A 17,491-nucleotide genomic window follows, 5' to 3' on the forward strand; every position below is an offset into this window, starting at 1 on the left:
TGTTTGGAGGGCTGCTGGGGTAGGGTGACTTGTGCACAGCAACGGAGTTTCCCTGGGAGAGGGACAGTCCGTACTTGTGAAGGTGAACGCAAGATCTCAGCCGCCTGTGCCAAGGTGTCAGGGAGACTCTGCTGATGCTGACACTCGGGAAGGAGTCTCTTGTGAGCCCGACCCAGGCTTGTGCTTCCAGCCTCTGCCCATGGTCCTCTTCCGAGCTGGGTGAGGTGGAAATCTCCAGCTTCCCCAGGGCTGGCCTCAGTCTGCACCGTCTAAAGAGAGATCTGGCTGCAGAGCGGTCATCTGAAGGTAGACGCGCCTGGATAGCTCTGGTCCAACCCGGCGGGACGTGGCAGTCACGCCTTCCCCACGGCGTACCTGTATGTCTGCGAGCAAATTCTGACGTTCTTGCTCCGACAGACACCGCCTATAAGCCTGAAAGTGGCAAATGACCTCTCAATACTGTACCACCCAGAGTCACACCTGCATCAATAAGGGGGCAAGGAGCTTGGGGGTGGGGTGGGATGAGAGCCTGTCCTCTGTCCTTGAGTCACTGTTCAGATTTCAGCAGGCCTGCACTGCTGACTACCGGTGCCCTCCACGGAAACTGCCTGGGGAGTCCACTAAAGCCACAGGGTGCTGGGGGTGACCACTGGAGCAGCCTACCTGGACCAGGAGCTGGGGGGAGGGATAGGCATCCACGATGGCACTGGCCATTTCCAGGCTGACTCGGTTCAGCTGCTGAATCTGTCTCCTCCACACCAGCATTAGTCCCCTGCCCGTGCGGTCCACCTTTGCCCCTCCAGACCAGTCACTCTCCAGGCAGAAGGAGAAGCTAGTTTGGTCTCGAAGCTTCCTGTGAACAGCAGTTGAAGAGCTGTGAGTCACTCGTCACCACCTGTCCCCTTCGCTGGGAACTTAAACACCCTCCTTCCACAGACCCTCACGAGCACCTCTTTGTTCCCAAGCCATGCTAGTTGCTGGTTCCCTTAAAAATGACATCTCGTCCTTCTCATTGAGAGAGAAGGTGCCAGAAAGGTACCAGCTTGTTTCCCATGTTGACATTGGGTTAGTGGACAAGAGGCAGTGTGCACAGGGATAGCCACTAGGGATTGGGTGTCAGGCCACCTGGGAGTCTGGTTCCACTTTTAACTTGCTAAGAGCTCAGACAAGGCAGTCTTCAGGCCTCTAGTCCCGTGGGTAGAAAATGAGAGACTTGGACTAGACTGAGATCCCCTACTAATTCTGACCATGAACACTCCCAGAGCTCAGTAGGCTGAAAGTTTGTTTTATGAGAACTTACAACATCGTGACTTGACTGGGGACGGATCCCGGTAACCTGGCTCACAGGTGACCCAGGACCAGCTGTGGGACACGAACTTACAGAGCAGCTGGTGCAGTGTGTTTTAAGGGGACTGGGCTTGAAGGTTCTTCACCAGCACCCCCAGTACAAGGCTGGCTCTGCCCAGCACCAGCCTCACAGACAACCGCTGGTGGCAGAGCTCAGAGGAAGAGGACACAGCGGGGCCCAGCAGGGGGCCCGAGCGTTTCATGGCACTCACTTGAAGGGCGCCTCAGCCACAGCCTTGGTAAGTGCGCATGCGAAGTCGGCCAGCTCTTTCCAGGTCTGCACCAGTCGGGCCTGGGCTCGTGTGTGCAGCTGCAGATCCACCAGCGCCTACCCCCGCAAGAGCAGGACGGGTTGGAGGGGTGGAGGGAAGCTTGTCTGAGGCTCCTCCCTTACACCTGCTGAAACTGCATCCCAGCCCCTTGGCTCCCTGTTCTACCCCTTCTCTCCTACTCAGTGCAAAGGCAGAAAGGCGTGTCCAGCGGGCACTTTGCTCCTGATCTAGAGCAAATCGGGTTCAATGAGAGTAGGAGCACTGAGGTTCTTACCTCTTCCACGTCTACTCTGGACACCACGCGCCCTGCGCTGGCCTCTGGTCGTCTCTGCTGCTTCTCCTTGGCCTGTTCCCTATCTGCCACTCCCTGCTTCCTTCTTCTTGAGGAGTTTGGAGCACTAGAACAGGGGAGGAAATTAAGAGAACAGCAGCTCCAGGCTGAGCTCGGCAGAAGGGCTTGGAGAGGGGGGCCCAGATCTGGGATGAGTAACGTCCCCCTGGTGGAGCTGACCCTTTGCATGCTAAGTCTTGAGGACAGCTTCAAACCTGAAGCATTTCTCCTGATCCACAATAACCAGGGACAGAGCTTTCCCAGCTGCCCTCGCCGTGGTGTTGGTCACAAAGCTCCGCAGTGTTTCCTTCCCCTTCTCAGGTCCGCCCACACTTCCCTGCATGAAGGGCAGATGCTGCGTTAACATCCAGTCCCTAGAGGTGGCTCTCTGTCCCATGCCTGGGTGCCCACCCTGCTCTGCCCACCTGCTTGAAGTTCCGGACCATGGACACAAACGCTTCTGCCGGGAGCAGCACCAGGACCATCGGTTCCTCGACCCAGTCTTCCTGTCCATCCTGCCAAAGGACCCGGAACCCAGCACAGGGAGGCGAGTCAGCAGGTGCTCAGCACCTGTGAGAGAGACCCAGGCCTTCGGGGTGAACGAACGCACCCACATCAGCCAAGCCCGTTTTTGTATTATTCTTTTCCTTCTGGAATGAAGCCTGGTGGCAAAAAAGAATAACCCGTGATCCCGTCCTTCCCCAGTCCTCAATTGTCCAACCTTGGTGTGCCACGTCTCAGAGGCAGTGAAGAAAGGAAATTGAAATGGGCTGAGAACTGCCAGTGTTCCTGTGCACTGTGGATAGGGGATTGGGGGGGAAGGAACTTTCCAGAGGGTTTTGTGCAAAAAGGTACTTGGCCTTTGAGGGCAGAGGCTGACTAGGAGCTGAGTGGCCCTTAGAGACACACAGGTTGTATGTGACAAAGACAAGAGCCACAAGGGGAGCTGCTGCCTGGGAGGGCCTGTCCTCTTCACCACCGCCACGGGGCAGCCTCCTGCGACACATGCCCGCAGCGGTATGAGCGACTGGGAGCAGGGCTCATGGGGAGGGTCTTCTCACTAGGTCCCCGTAAGCAAACGCTAAGACCCACAATACAATCAAGAGTAGTGGGAGGAGCAGGGCCTCTAGTTCCTGCTCAGCCACCAACCGGCTGGGACCCTTCACACAGCTTTCAACTTCTCCCACCTGCCTCCCCGCCCGTGATGCGGGGTGAGAAGTCCCTCCGTGTGGGAGAACCGCCACGGACACGGGAGGGAGAATGCGGGAGCGCCTTGAAAGGTAACTGCAATACGAATACAAAGATTTGCTAATACTCCAAATTAAAAAGCGTCCAATTGCCCTAAGTTACTGAAAAAATTATGAGATCCAAATAAGGGGGAAAAATTTTGTTTTAAGCAGTCTCTATGCCCAACAGGGGGCCTGAATTCATGACCACGAGATCACGAGTCTCACGCTCTACTACCTGTGCCAACCAGGTGTCCCGAGAGAGGAAAAAATCTTAATGTTTCATCTAGAGAACCTTATTAATGAGGGGTGGAGTATTTTGGATTCATAGATAAGAGGAATGGAAGCCAAAGGAGCTGCAGAAACCTCAGGGCCAAGGAAAGAACATTTGCTGTGTGCCTACTATGCGCTCCGGAATTGGCTACCTCAGTCCCCTGACATGGCGCACCCAGAGGGATGCAACAGTGTCCTCGTTACACGTGAGGCACAAAGAGATGAAATAATCTGCCCAGGCTCATAGCCATAAAGCTGTGGGGCCTGAGATTCAAGCACAAGCCCGCCATGCCCAGTTAGAAGCAGGAATCCTATGAAGAGTATCTTCCTTCTGCCCCGCGGATCCGCTCTCCCTCTTCCCACTCCGCTCTCTGCAGGAGACCACATCACCAGGTCCTCCGGTGCAAATGGCCAAGTGGGAACGGTGGGTGGGAAACCCAACAGGTGACTGGAGGGAGGGAGGGAAAGCGGGAGGGGGGAGTGAGGTCGTTTCCCTAGCTCCCTCGAAATGGGTCACTTAGGGTTTGCTGTGTTCTTCTATAGGAGGTCAAGCTTCTTTCAAGGGGGTCCTCTCTACATTTCTTTCTCCTTCTGGATTCTGGTAACCACTTCCTCCCCTCATCCCGCCAGGCCTAAGCATGGTAACAAACATGCTAGTGGTCCTCTACCAGGGCCGATTTTTCCCCAAAAGGGCGTTTGGCAACTTGTAGACATTCTGGGGTATCAGGACTAGGAGGGTGCCACCGGCATCGAGTGGGCTGAGGCCAGGGAGGCTGCTCGACATTCTCCACCACACAGAACAGCCCTCACAACAGGGAATTATCCGATCTGAAATGCCGACTATATCTGAGGTGGAGAAATCCTGAGCTGGTGTTGTCATTACCGTGAGAAGCCATGTCGTCCCTTGTAGTTGCCCTGTAACCTGTCCACGCTTTAGGACACTGTTCCTTTCTAACATCTTCCTCAAATTATCCTAAGTTGAGTGTGCCAGTTGTTTTCCTGCTGGGACCCTGACTAACATTCTTTAGAATGAAAGGGCATTTATCAGGGAGCTCAAAGGGGGAGGAGAGACATCAGCCCGAAACCTACTACCTCAGCTGGCGCAGCCCTTCTCCTCCAGGTGATGCTGCAGGGCACGGCCTGGGCCTCGATCACACACCGGCACTCCATGGACTGCAGCGCCCCGAGGAGCTGGCCTCCCCCTTCCGTCTGTAAAAGCACTGCAACAAATGATGGGAGAGGGGCAGTCAGGGGTTGGCCCAGAAAGTGGGGACCCCAGCACGGGATGAAGACAGATGCTAAGAGGACCTGGATCCAGCATCACGACCACGTGCTTTAGGCATTCCTCAGGCCTCTGAGCTTTCGGCCTGTTAGCCATGGCTGCCTTCTTGGTCCTCTCCTGTTGTTCCAGGGTGCGTTCCTTTGGGCTTGCTCGTCTCCGCGGCTGGCGTCCCTGCGAGCTGCTCCTCTGGACCTCCTGGCTAGGCTTGGTTCTCTTCTGAAGTGGGGGGACCTCAGCATTTGTCCAGCTGTTGTTCTGGATAGGGCAGGTAGCTTTGAAGGCTGGAAGCTGGTGGCATGGACTGTCTCCCGCAGGGTCCTTGTTATTTGATGCACATCTCTCTGAGGTGTCACGGAGGGCAATATCAGGGACCTTTGGAAAGGGTTCTTTTTTCCAGTCACAGGATCCTCCTTCACTATTTTGATGATCCCATACACTTTTAACTGGGGAGCTAGAGTCCTCAGGGCTCAGTGGCTTGCGGGTCAAAAACTTACATGCAAGCCTCTCAGCCAGGGGAATTAATTCTACCTCATCCTCACTTCCACTGCTTAGCACCCTCACTGGCTCTGTTTGTGTGATGGATTCAGCTGTGTCTGGGGTAGGTGGTACATCTTTCAACCTTGGTGATGGAGGACAGGAGGCTTCAGAATCCGAGGTGTGAACCACAACAATCTTCTCCTCCCTCTGAGACTGCCTCCTCTTTGTTGAAGACGGTTCCTTCTTCAGGAAGGCAAATGTTGGCAACTCTTCAGAGTCGCTCTCACTGGAATCCAGTGAGAGCGATGACCTCAGTAGAGCCATGAATGCGTGCTGTCCAATTAACTCCCTAAAAGGAAAAGAGAGGAGACACAGACTGTGGTACTGAACTCAGTCCCTTAGACGTGTTCTGTGGCCAAACTTTATGGAAATACACACAATATAGAAACAGAAAAACAGGCTAAGGTCCCAACACATGCACTCTGGAACTCAGTTGTCTGCAGTCTAACAGGACTCCTCAAATCCCTTCCAGGTCAAGGTGACCTAGAAACAAAGTGGCGATTACTACTGGAAAATGATAATGCAGTAGTAACAAGACTCAATACCACCCCCTTATTGATCTCTGCATTTGAAATGTACATGTTAAATCCTCCTTTCTTTAAAAATTGAGATGTAACTCACATGCCATAAACTTCTCTTTCAAGTGTACAGTTCAGTAGTTTTTAGTCTATTCACAAACGTGTGCATCACTGTCTAATTCCGGAATAGTCTCAGCACCCCCCAAAAAAATCCCATAGCCATTAAGCAGTCCTTGTTCACTTCTCCCTCCCCCAATTCCTGATAACCACAGATCTACTTCTGTTTTTTGTGGATTTACCTGTTCTGGATATTTAGTACAAACAGAATCATACAGCGTGTGGTCCTTTGTGACTGCCTCCTTTCACTTAGCATGTTTCTCAGCGCTCGTTTATGTTGTGGCGTGTGTCAGTACTCCATGGTTTTTTACGGCTGAATAACATTCCACCGCACAGATAGGCTGCCATTTGTTTCTCCGTTCAGCACTGCCATGAACATTCATGTCCAGGTTTTTGTGGGGATAGGTTTTCAATTCTCTTGCATGTATACCTGGAAGTCCAACTGCTGGGTCGTGTACAAGAACTGCTCTTCGAAAAAACGCTCACAAACACTGTAGGTGTGACCCCGGATGGGCCATGTAACCTCCCTGAACCTCGCTTTCCAATTTAGTAAAACAGGGATGATAACAACACCTATTTCATAGATTGTTTGAAATAACTGAAATCGTGCATCTACAGCGCTTAGCATAGCACGGAGCCCACAGTAAGCACTCGGTAAAGGACGCTGCCAGTCTGGAGGGACCTCCCTGTACCTCGCCGGAGTCCCGCAAAACGAGGTTGCCTGCCGGACGAGCCCGGCGCGTCCACACCGCGCGGCAGAGCCCCAGACGCCCTGATCACCTGCGGGGCAGTGCTCAGAAGTCCGGCCCAACCCGCCGCCCGCCGCCCGCCGCCCGCCGCGCCAACTCTCACCTGCGACTCTTCGCGCCACTCTTTCAACTGCAGCGCAAGCCCCGGAAGCAGATCGCCCGGTACCGGAAGCAGATTTCTGAGGCCGGAAGTGAGTGTCCGGCAAACATGGCGTCGGCGGCGCTGGCGCTAAGGACGCGGGCGGCTGGTAACGGAACGCGGTGGTTGTTGCGGGGCGAGGGGTGCAGGCGGAACGAAGACCCTGCAGGGAGGCCGTTCCCTGTGGAGGCCCCTGGGCGCGGAGCCGGGAGAGCGCCGGTGGGGGGTTGCCTACGAGCTTTGAGGGACAGCTGTCACTGGCCACGTGACACATCTCGGGTGGGGGTGGGGGGCCCGGCCCTGGGTGGTAGCGCGGGGAGCATGTGTCCTTTCTTTGCCCCGTGCGCAAGTGCTGCTTCCCTAGCGTTTGGTGACGTGGGCACGCCGCTTCCACGCCGTGGATTCCCTTCATCCATAAATACTGGCACACTAGAGCTCAGAAAGTTATTAACCCGCTGGTTCAACAGATTGAAGTCTCTTTGCCAGAACAGTGAGGTTAGGTGTTGGGGATCTCAGCAGAAATGAAGAGTCTCTATTTCCCGGACCAGTTCTGTCTAGTGGATAAGCCAAATAACTACGCACTTAAACTGGTTGTAAATCGTGACGAGTGCTTTTAAAGAAAGCAAAAGCGTGTGTGTGTTGTGTCTTTCGGGGGGTTGGTGGTCAGGGGAGCCTTTTGACGAGGTAACATCTAAGACAAGACCTAAAGGTTGACAGGAGGCCTAATCCTGTAACAGAATGAGGGGCAAGAGAGTGACATAAGCCAGTTTTACATGTTGAGAAGCAAACCATTGCTCTTATGTGAATTTAAAAGGGGGTTGGGGTGGAAATGAGGGAAACGAATGGGAAGCTGTAGTAGCCCTCATGAGACACGATTTAGCCAAGATGCTAGTGTCAGTGAACTTGGGGGAAATGGGTGGTTTTAGGATCTGTTTTGGAGATAGAACCCAGAGTTTGCTTCTGAGCTGGATATGTGAGATGAGCAAAGGGAAGCAATCTGCAATCATTCCTTGATTTCTGCCTGAGCATCTGCACAAGTGGTAGCATCATTTCCTCTGAGATGGAGGGTGGGGAGTAGGCTGAAAAACAAAGATTTGTGAAAGAGATAGTGTAGATAAAAGCTCCATTTCTCAGCTTAATAAGTTAGAGGATGAACGAATGAATAGATTTAAAGGTAGGTAGATCCTGGAGCTGGGCATTTAGCATGTCTTTCTAAGTATTTATTTCTGGTCCTTTATGCCAGCTACTCTCTGTCATTAAAACTTCAGAAACCTGATTTCAGGAAGTCTGAACCTGTAGGCTCCAGAGACTTAAAAGACTTCTCTAAAGATTTTGGTATAGTCCTGATTAACCATGGCTGAGTCTGGAGAGCTGAAAGCAAGGACTGCCAGCCCTATGCTTGTCATATAGCAAGGGGCTTCCATCTTGGTTAGTATGAATTTTAGTTCACTTTCCTTTATTTTAAAGATTTTTTATTATTTATTTATTTGACTGAGAGGTCACAAGCAGGCAGAGAGGTAGGCAGAGAAAGAGAGGGAAGCAGGCTCCCCGCCGAGCAGACAGCCTGATGCGGGGCTCGATCCCAGAACCCCGAGATCATGACCTGAGCTAAAGGCAGAGGCTTAACCCACCGAGCCGCCCAGGCGCCCCTAATTCGCTCTTCTTTTAAAAAGAAATGCCATTGAGCATTTTGGAGTATGGAGAGGTCAGTTGTCAAGGGCAGGGTGTCAAGTCTTCTCGGTCAGGACCCGCACTGGGTGGGCTTGCTGATGAAAGAGTCCAGCCTTCTGAACTAGCTAAGACCCTGTGGGAGCCACCCTCAGAGAAGCTGCCCTTTTTGTTTACAAGTATTTGGTGTGCAGGGGATGGGTGGATGGTCACGAAAGTGGTGGGTGACGCCAAAGCAGGACCCTCTCTCTCTGGGTGTCCTGTTGCTGGGCTCTGTGGTCCAGGCCCTCCACAGTGTCTGGACCCTTGAGGACATGCGGTGAGTGAGGCTGAAGCGGGCAGCCCTGTGGCGTCTTCTTGCTGGCTTGTATTTCTGTGGTGTTTGTTTCTCCTCAACAGGACCGAATGTGTCAGGACCCAGGGCACATGGTGTTTATTTTTTTTTCCATGAATATTTCACTACCCACTGCCTCCCCCTGCCACACACACACTTCTCATGCAGCGCATACACCCTGGACAATACAAGGAATGATTTGTCTCCTGCCGTGGGAGAAGGCCAAGGATTTCCAGACACTCCCTGAAAACCAACACAGTCGAGTGGCATTTCTGCTTACAGATCTTCCTCACCTCCCCTGCCGCTACCCACTGCTACCTCACAGCTCAGCAGATGGCCCATCGAGGCAGAGAATGAGTGATTGGGAGCCTCTCTGAACAGCATTTCTGTTCTGCCTGCAGTTACAGCCCTTCTGAGCCCTGCTCCGGCCGCATCTCTTGCCGTCAGATACGCATCCAAGAAGACAGGTGGCAGCTCCAAAAACTTGGGTGGAAAGTCACCAGGCAAACGCTTTGGCCTCAAGAAAATGGAGGGTGAGGGTGTGCCTTGGTTTCCATTTCCCAGCTGTACTGTCCCTTGTCCCTGGCATTATTTTCAGAACAGGGAAACCATGAACCCTCCCAGTCTTGGACTCCAAGTAGCTCGCCAGAGCCCTTGGCTCCAGATTACCAATACAGAGAAGACCTAGGCGGGGTGAGGGTCCTGCAGAAGATCAGATAGGTGTGAACCTGGGCAAGAGAAGAGAGGAAACTGGCAGGGGAGTTGGGGTGGGGGGAGACTGGCAGAGGGAGATAAGGGGCTGCTTGTGTCCAAGAATGTAGCAATTGGCTTTGTCCCGGGCCATGCTTAGAGGTTGGTGTGTAGCATCTGGGCCAGAGAAGCAAGGGCCAGTATGTTTTCTTAGCAGTTTGCTGTGCTGCCCATCACCGGGGCCCACAGTCAGTGTGCTGCGGACTTCTCTTCTAGGTCACTACGTTCATACCGGCAACATCATTGCGACTCAGCGCCACTACCGTTGGCACCCAGGTGCCCATGTGAGTTGCTCTGTGGCCCTTTCCCCTTTCTTCTTTCCCAGGTCCACATCTCTCTGTAGCGTGGTGGTGATAACCAAACAGTTGTATGTATTGGGTATTTAGCAAATGCCAGGCATCGTTTTGCTTTCTGGGCCTGTATTGTCTCATTTCATCCTTACCCCATCCCAGTGATTCACTAGGTATCACTAGGTATCCATTTTCGAGGTAAGATGCCAGCGACTTAGGGAGTAGGGGGCCCACAGGACAGAACCGGGGTTCGTGCTGGGGCTGCCAGACCCCCAGTCACTGTGCTTTGCCTTGTGGGGCATCTGCCTGATTCTCTTGGGTCTCCTTTCTGACCCCCAGCTGTTAGAGGAGGAGATGCCTAGTGATTTGAAATACTTGTTGAATCTTGGGAAACCAACTTCAGTGTATTCCTTATGAGATGGCTGAAAGGTAGCTTGAATTTAATAAAACAGAATTCAGCGTATGTGCCAGAAATTAGGTCTATATCAGGCAGGGATTTTAGTTTTCGGCAAGTTACGATTACTTTCTGAGGTAGGAAGCTTCTTTGTTAACACAGATCTGTAATTTACTTTCTTTCTTTCTTTCTTTTTTTTTTGAGATTTATTTATTAGAGTGTGCCAGTGCGTGTGCAAGCAGGTGGGGTTGGGGGCAGAGGGAGAGGAAGAGCAGCAGACTCCCCACTGAGCTCCCACCTTAGCTTGGAGCCAGTCTTGGAGGCCCGATCTCACAACCCTGAGACCATGACTTGAGCCAAAAATAAGAGTGGGATGCTTAACTGACTGAACCACCCAGGCACCCCTGTTCTGTACTCTTCCCAGTATCTGAAATGTTAGTTTAGTTTCCTTTGTAATGGATTAAGTCCCCCCCACCGCCCCTTTTTTGGCAGTTTTGGTAGGCATAGAAAGACTGAAAGTAGCCAATAATTATGTCAGAAATGCTCACTTACACATGAATTGATTGTATTTATGTAGCTTTGTCTTTTAGAACTGGAGACACTGTGTGTGTGTGTTAACTCTTGGGACTGGCTAACATAATGACAGCAGTAATAAAAGCTAACATGTTTTGAGCTAAGCAGCATTCTAAGCGCTTTATGATTAACTCACTTTATCCTCAAGGGGACCCCATAAAAGTACTCAATACCCCATTTTGCCGAAGAGAAAACTGAGACACAGTGAAGTAATGCAACTTGCCCAGGGCACACAGTAGTTAGTAGGTAGTGGTGCTGGGATTTGAACCCCACATCCTGGCTCCAGAGCCAGGCACTGCGTTTTGGCAGCCATCACTGTGATCCCTGTTTTGTTTACTATGACAACTACAGTGTTTTTTAATTTTAAGTGAGGCGAGCTCCCGGTTGGGGGGCGGGCAGCGATCAGGGGCATTTTCCTGGGCCTGGTTTGGGGATCTGTCTGGTGTGGCATCTGGCCAGATGCACAAACGTGGGTCCAGAGACAAGCCTTCAGGGACCAAGTATCCACAAGGATTGGCTGTTGGAGTTTTCTTTTCCCTCTTCTGTCATAGAGTCACCAAAGAAGTAGATGTCCAGGAAGCACCAGGCAGCAGGAAAGGGAACTTGAGATAGAGCTCTCTGGTCTGCCTGTTGGGCCCAGAGCCTGAAGCCTTATGAGAAGTTTGTCCTGAAGTCCTGGGGTGGACCACCCGGCCGTCGGCCCAGCTGACCTGGTCTTTGTGTTGCAGGTGGGGCTGGGGAAGAAGAAGTACCTGTATGCCCTGGAGGAGGGGGTAGTCCGCTATACAAAGGAGGTCTATGTGCCCAGTCCAAGCAACGCGGAGGCCGTGGATCTGGTTACCAGGCTGCCCAAGGGTGCTGTGCTCTATAAGACTTTTGTCCACGTAGTTCCTACCAAGCCTGAGGGCACCTTCAAACTGGTAGCTATGCTTTGAACTCCTGGTTGAGGCCATTGGACAGAGCATGGAGCCCAGGTGACTGGAGAGGGTGGCCGTGGGGACAGTAGAGGGTTGGAACAACAGGGCCTCCTGAAGAAGTCTACTTGGTGGTGATTGCAGAAGACTCTGAAGTGGGGTGCCTGGGTAGCTCAGTGGGTTAAGCCTCTGCCTTCGGCTCAGGTCATGATCTCAGGGTCCTGGGATCAAGCCCCACATCGGGCTCTCTGCTCAGCAGGGAGCCTGCTTACCCGACCCCCACCTCTCTCTGCCTGCCTCTCTGCCTACTTGCGCGCGCGCTCTCTCTCTCTCTCTGTGTCAAATAAATAAATAAAATCTTTATTAAAAAAAAAAAAAGACTCTGAAGTGACTGGTGGGGAAGCCTTTTGGGAGACCTGACCTGGGGCCTGAAGTTCGCTGAGTCGTGAGTCTGTGCTGTGTGAGGACAGACCTGGCTGGAGATGCGGCCATGCTTCCTGGCCCTTACCCACGTTCTGTGGCGTACTCCGAGAAAAGGGGCCTCTGAGAGTGAGGAAATGAGAAGAGGGGCGTGTGTTAAAGGAGGGGATTGCTTTAACACCAGCTCTCCGGGGGAAGGAAGACAAGAGCTTGTGTTTGAGGATGTCACAGCAACCCCCCCACCCCACGGGATCCCATGCCAGGCAGGGCCCTGGGAGGAGTGCGTGGGAGGGGCTACAGAGGAAGCAACAAGGTCATGTCCTCTCCTAGAGCTGTATTTGGAGGGAGATGGGGCTATAGACCCCGGAATGGCAGATTCCCTCCCTGACTCCATGGGTCCAGCCTAGAGAGGCCAGGTGGACCGAGGTCCTTTCAATGAGGGGGCAGAATAGGTGACAAACAGGCTTCTTTCCGTGCACCAGGAGAGAGCCACACTCACTTCACATCCTTTTCTGGTTCTTGATTTATCTCAAACCATAAATGGCAGCAAAGGATCTGGCTTTAGGAGTACTCAGTCGGGGCCGAGGGTGGGCTGGGGCAGGCCTTCATTGTGGATCCAGCCCAAGACCCTTGAGGCTTGGCTTCCGGTGAATGGGCCAGGAAGAAAGTCTTAGCTGGGGCAGAGGGTTGTCCTGGTCTTTGGAGGGAGGCGGTTTGTGGAGACCAGTGGCTTCCTCCAAGGACTCTGCCCAGTAGGCAGGGGCTTCAGGGATTGGGGACGCAGAACCCCCACAATTCGGGAGATCTGCCTTGAACTTGTCACTTTGTTCTCTCAGGGCATGAACCCAGCTTCTCCACCCACAGATCCCGGGCAGAGGTGACCCAGGGTTTCTTGAGTTTCACTTTGGCTCCCTTCTTGTGGGATTTCAGGTACCAAGGCCTAGCTGGGAAGATGGCTGGGGGCATCTCTGTGGGCTCAGCACTGTCCCTCCAGGCCCCTGGAGAAGCAGGAAGGGGCGGGATGCAGAGCTTCCCTCCAACACAGCGGTGGTGCCCCCCAGCAGAGCAGGGGGCTGCTTCATGGGTTGGGTGAGCAGAGCCACAGTTGGGGGGTGGTACCAGCAGTGACCTTAGGGCCTCCTCCTAGCATGATGGCAACCGAGGGGTAGGAAAGAAGGGCTTCAGCCATCCCCTGACACCCCAGCCTCTCTCCACCTGCTCATACGTACACTTTCTTGGGGCCTCGGACTCCTGTGTCTCCTCTCCCCCCAGTGATGTTCTGGATCCCAGAGCAGGCACCCCCTGGGTTGGGGTCCTATGTCCTTCCTTCCACCCAAAGAGGTGAAGTGGGGCTTCCTTTCAAATCCTGGGGCTCTCCATCAGTGGCCCTTTACTTCTCCTGGTCTGAGGGGCTCTAACTGGGCATTACGTGTAAATATAATATGAAAAAAGCTCACTTCTCCAAGGCACCTGAGGCAAGGAATGCTGAACGTTCACCTCGCTGCAGGCCCAGATCCCCAAGCACTGTGCGGTCCGCTGGTGAACCTGCTTCTGCTGGTCCTTCTTCCCAGTACTCATAGCCAGTTAGGTGAGCCAGAGGCAGCCCCACACAGAATCCCTTTTCCCTCTGGGGATAGCCCTGTAACGAAGAAAAGCCAAGGGAACCAGGCAGGCACACACCACCCTTCAGCTTCCATCTGGACCTTCTTCCCCAGGGTGAGCCCAAGATTAGGATATCACACACTGTCCTCTCCCAGAAGTCTCTAGGCATCACTCCATCCTCCCCCAGCTGCCCTGGGTCCCTGGCCTGGCTTCAGGCCCCCAGTCCACACCATTCCGCTGACTCCCGGTGCCAGCCCGACCCTCACTTGGATCCCCTGGGAATCTTGGCATCTTTCCACTGTCAAGACCTCACTGGGACGTCCTACTGTGTAGAAGCAGGGAAGGGGGCTGTCCTGGGGACCATGAAGGATGACTCAGTGCAGCCCCCGATGCAGGGTCAGGGTCAGAAAGTAAGAGAACAGAGCCCAGCCCCTTCTGTCCCCGTGTCACTCTCCCCATCCCCTTTAGTTCTCTCCATCGAGATGAAGGCACAGAGCTCACTCCTCAGCAATTCTGAGATGTGCTCGGTGTACAGCCACCACTCCTCTCCAGCCACCAGGTCCCTCTCACTGTCTGGCATCCACTTTGAGGCTCTTTGGGGAAGAGAGGAAACCTCCTGTGTCCACCTCTCTGTCCTCTCTGGTACCTAAAAGTGCTTGGGGAGGGGTGCAGGATGAGAGCATGTGGAGGTTGCAGATCAGACAATTCATTTTGCTTTCTGTACCCAGGCTCCCACACGGTGCCCTATCCCTGGGGAAAGGCTGGCCTCTCCCCCTCAGATGTCAGTGCTCTGGGCTTTCTCTGGGGTACCAGGGAGGGGAGCTAGGGAGAGAGTGAGCTGGGATAAGACCTTTGCCCTCACCAGCAGCTCCCAGCACAGCGTCCCCATTAATAATAACAATCACCAGGCAGGAGAAGGCAAGGACCTTATTAACCCTTTCCACACTGCTGCCCCAGCCCCAGGGGAACCCAGGCTGGAAGGTGCAGGGTCCATAGATAGAGTAGATCCCAAAGGCCCCTTCCATACTGAATACTTGCTCTTCCCTGGCCAGAGAGCAGGCACCCTTTTGTTGGGATTGGGGTGGGGGGCAGCAGCAAGGGAAGGGTTGTGGGGCAAGGGTGCCTGTGTATTGACTGGGGATCTGGAACAAGTGGCAGGAGCAGAGACTCTGGCCGCACTCCAACTCACGTTGGTCCAGCAGCAGCCAAAAAGGATGGCCATGATGAAACTACCCTTCCCCCAGAGGCACAGTCAAGGGCCCAGCCTGCACCTGGCATGCGTGGACCCACTTCACCTCCCCAAGTTGGAATCCCGCTCCAGAAATTAGGTAGGATTGACAAGACTGTCTAGCATGAGCTTGACATGTAGGGGAAACTGAGGCACAGCCAGCTTCCTTTCTGTGGGGGCACCAAGGCCCCCCCCGCAGCAGACTTAGGAGAGCAATGTAATTTTTTCTTTCTTTCTTTCTTTTTTTTTTTTAAAGATTTTATTTATTTAACACAGAGAGAGAGGTGTCACAGGAGGCAGAGAGGCAGGCGGGGGGGGGGGAAGCAGGCTCCCCGCTGAGCAGAGAGCCCGATGTGGGGCTCAATCCCATGACACTGAGATCATGACCTGAGCCGAAGGCAGAGGCTTAACCCACTGAGACACCCAGGCTCCCCGAGAGCAATGTAGCTTTATTCTGTCTCTTCAGCCCAGGGAAGTGACATGTGTAAGGAGTTCAGAGAGGGACAAACTTAGGGAGGGGAAGGAACTTGTGGAAGGGCTAGGCATCCTTACAAGCGGTGGGTCTGCGGGAGCCGGCAAGGACCCCAGAGGACCCCAGCGCCTGAACTCAGCCCTTCTCCATTCTTCCAGACTGTGGCATCCCAGAACTCGGCGGGCAAGGGCCTAGCCAAACAGCATTCTTCCCCAGTGGCTTGCTCTAGGTGACCCTATAGATGAAGAGGATGGGCTTACGGCCCATGGCAAGGGGTCAGGGGTCCATCTGACCCAATCCCAGTACTCAGGACAACAGGAGGCACTCAGAACAGTAGCTAGGAGGCTACTGTCTGTGGGGATCTCTGCACGCAGAATGGCAGTGGCAGAGGGGTGGTAAGACAAGATATCAGCCTTGAGCCACCTTGAAGACAGCAAGAGTCGCCCCCCCCACCCCCCGTCAACTCAGGAACCCTGGCCCTGGCTCAGAGCCAGCTTGTCGGCTTCTGCCGTCGCCCTGCTCAACCTGTCAATGCCATGCCATGACCCTGTGTCCCACAGAGGGCATTCCCCTGCGGGCCTGGCCTCCCCAGAACTCCATCCAGGACTTTCAGAAAAAGTTGGTGGGAGTGGGCTCAGCTTCTGGCATACCCACTGGCCAGCCAGGGGGGCTCAACTCACCCAGACCTGTGCACTTCTCACTTCCAGATCATCTCCCGGGGACTCTGCCCTGTCACTTCCCATTGGCCCAGGTAATGGGACTCAGGATGCCAGTTGGCTGGCTGTCTTCTGCTCTTGGCTCCCCCTCCAAGGGAACAGAGCAGTCCAAGGTTGCCCTGGAAACTGGGCACAAGGGACACAAAATACAAAAGCCTCCCTCCCCAGGCGCTCCCCCTGCCTCCAAAGGAATTAGTGCTTAGCGGATGGGGTCTAAGTCTGCCCCAGCCAACCCACCTCCACCACTCGTTCTGCCAGTCCTGAATCCTGATCTTGACCCCAGGGGCCCAGCCTGGGGGCAGGATTTCAAAGCCTCAGAGCCCAAACCTCCAGGCTGAGCTAACCCTCCTGAAAGACAGGGGTGGGGAAAACGGGGCAGAGAAGCTGTGCTCTGGCCTCCGTGGCTCACACAGGGGAGAGGACGGGGAGGGCTGGCCTCCACAGCCAAACCTGCTTTCTGAACCGGCCAGGGGTTCTGGAGCCTAGAGCCTGGAGCCTGGTCTGGGTCCCGCAATGCTTCCAACTCAGGAGGTCAGCCCAGACCTGCCGGAGCAGTGTGGGTGGAGCTGGTCCACAAATTAGGATCTCCTGAGGGAGCTCTGAATCCATGCCTCCACCGGGTTCCCGCCTCACCAACAGAACTCAGAACCTTCAGGCAGGGCGCCCAGCCACTGGGCTCAACGTGCAAACTCTGAGCGTTTATGGCAGTGGATGGCTGCTAGTAATAAGTAACCAGGGCCTGGTGTGATGGGGTGAGTGTGGCAGGGCCTGAAACTGAGAGCGCAGGCCCTGCTGATTTCAGAAATGAAGACTCTGGAAACTGTTGTGCTAACCTAACAGCAGCCCAGGTGAACCCTGCCAGCTGGATGGAGAGTCCTCAGCCCACAGAGTGTAAATGCCCTGACCGTTACCGGGACCCACTAAGCAATTTTTCTTTTTATGGACCTAAGAGTTTTTGTGTTAAAAAAAAAAGAAAAAAAAAAAAGACTCAGGGGGAGTTTCAAAGGTTGACAAAAATAGCAGCCAGAACAATGTCATCCTGCCCCCTAACCTGAGTTAGGGGGAGTTCCTGCTGTCAGCTCCTTGCTGGCGACCTGCTCTCGGGAGGGCAGGGGGTGGTCAGAGTGCAAGGCAGGCCTCCTGCCTCCGCCAGGAGCTTATTGCCGCCACTGGAGGGCTGTGACTTCGGGCTCATCATTCCTGTTTCCTGGTGTGCCGCGTGTCCATCCTGCCTTGCAGTGTAAGGATTCAATGAGATGCTATGCAGAGTGCCCGCCGGCTCGCTGAACAGACCACCCCACCGCCCTTCCTTGCAGTCAAGGGCGCCCTCTCCTGGCCA

The 17,491-nt window shown here is 54.0% G+C and overlaps 2 protein-coding genes across 3 annotated transcripts; one reads left to right on the plus strand and one right to left on the minus strand.

The window, feature by feature from the left end:
- Nucleotides 1-93: 93 nt before the first annotated feature.
- On the minus strand, nucleotides 94-6,805 carry EME1 (essential meiotic structure-specific endonuclease 1). Of its 2 annotated transcripts, none has more exons than XM_032322769.1 (9): nucleotides 6,756-6,805; nucleotides 4,758-5,557; nucleotides 4,542-4,669; nucleotides 2,376-2,465; nucleotides 2,166-2,287; nucleotides 1,894-2,017; nucleotides 1,560-1,675; nucleotides 664-853; nucleotides 94-432 (listed from the first exon to the last, which is right to left on the minus strand). In XM_032322769.1, the coding sequence occupies exons 2-9, from the start codon at nucleotides 5,530-5,532 to the stop codon at nucleotides 256-258; spliced, it is 1,722 nt and encodes a 573-aa protein (XP_032178660.1). In that variant the 5' UTR covers nucleotides 5,533-5,557; nucleotides 6,756-6,805; the 3' UTR covers nucleotides 94-255. The 2 variants fall into 2 exon arrangements, with proteins under 2 accessions (XP_032178660.1, XP_032178659.1); XM_032322768.1 differs by lacking the exon at nucleotides 6,756-6,805 and adding an exon at nucleotides 6,086-6,737.
- On the plus strand, nucleotides 6,806-11,948 carry MRPL27 (mitochondrial ribosomal protein L27). Its single transcript, XM_032322775.1, has 4 exons — nucleotides 6,806-6,900; nucleotides 9,195-9,326; nucleotides 9,760-9,827; nucleotides 11,529-11,948. The coding sequence occupies exons 1-4, from the start codon at nucleotides 6,861-6,863 to the stop codon at nucleotides 11,733-11,735; spliced, it is 447 nt and encodes a 148-aa protein (XP_032178666.1). The 5' UTR covers nucleotides 6,806-6,860; the 3' UTR covers nucleotides 11,736-11,948.
- The last annotated feature ends 5,543 nt before the right edge of the window (nucleotides 11,949-17,491 follow it).

This window comes from Mustela erminea, chromosome 18, assembly GCF_009829155.1.
Source record: "Mustela erminea isolate mMusErm1 chromosome 18, mMusErm1.Pri, whole genome shotgun sequence".
Classification (NCBI taxonomy): Eukaryota; Metazoa; Chordata; class Mammalia; order Carnivora; family Mustelidae; genus Mustela; species Mustela erminea.

Coding starts and splice junctions, on each gene's coding strand:
- MRPL27 (XM_032322775.1), top strand. CDS start 6,861: ATGGCGTCGGCGGCGCTGGCGCTAAGGACGCGGGCGGCTG. Junction 9,327..9,759: donor TGGCCTCAAGAAAATGGAGG/GTGAGGGTGTGC, acceptor CTTCTCTTCTAG/GTCACTACGTTCATACCGGC. Junction 9,828..11,528: donor GTTGGCACCCAGGTGCCCAT/GTGAGTTGCTCT, acceptor TTTGTGTTGCAG/GTGGGGCTGGGGAAGAAGAA.
- EME1 (XM_032322768.1), bottom strand. CDS start 6,159: ATGCTAAGTGAAAGGAGGCAGTCACAAAGGACCACACGCTGTATGATT. Junction 2,288..2,375: donor TGGTCCGGAACTTCAAGCAG/GTGGGCAGAGCA, acceptor CCCTTCATGCAG/GGAAGTGTGGGCGGACCTGA. Junction 433..663: donor CCCCCCAGCTCCTGGTCCAG/GTAGGCTGCTCC, acceptor TGCCACTTTCAG/GCTTATAGGCGGTGTCTGTC.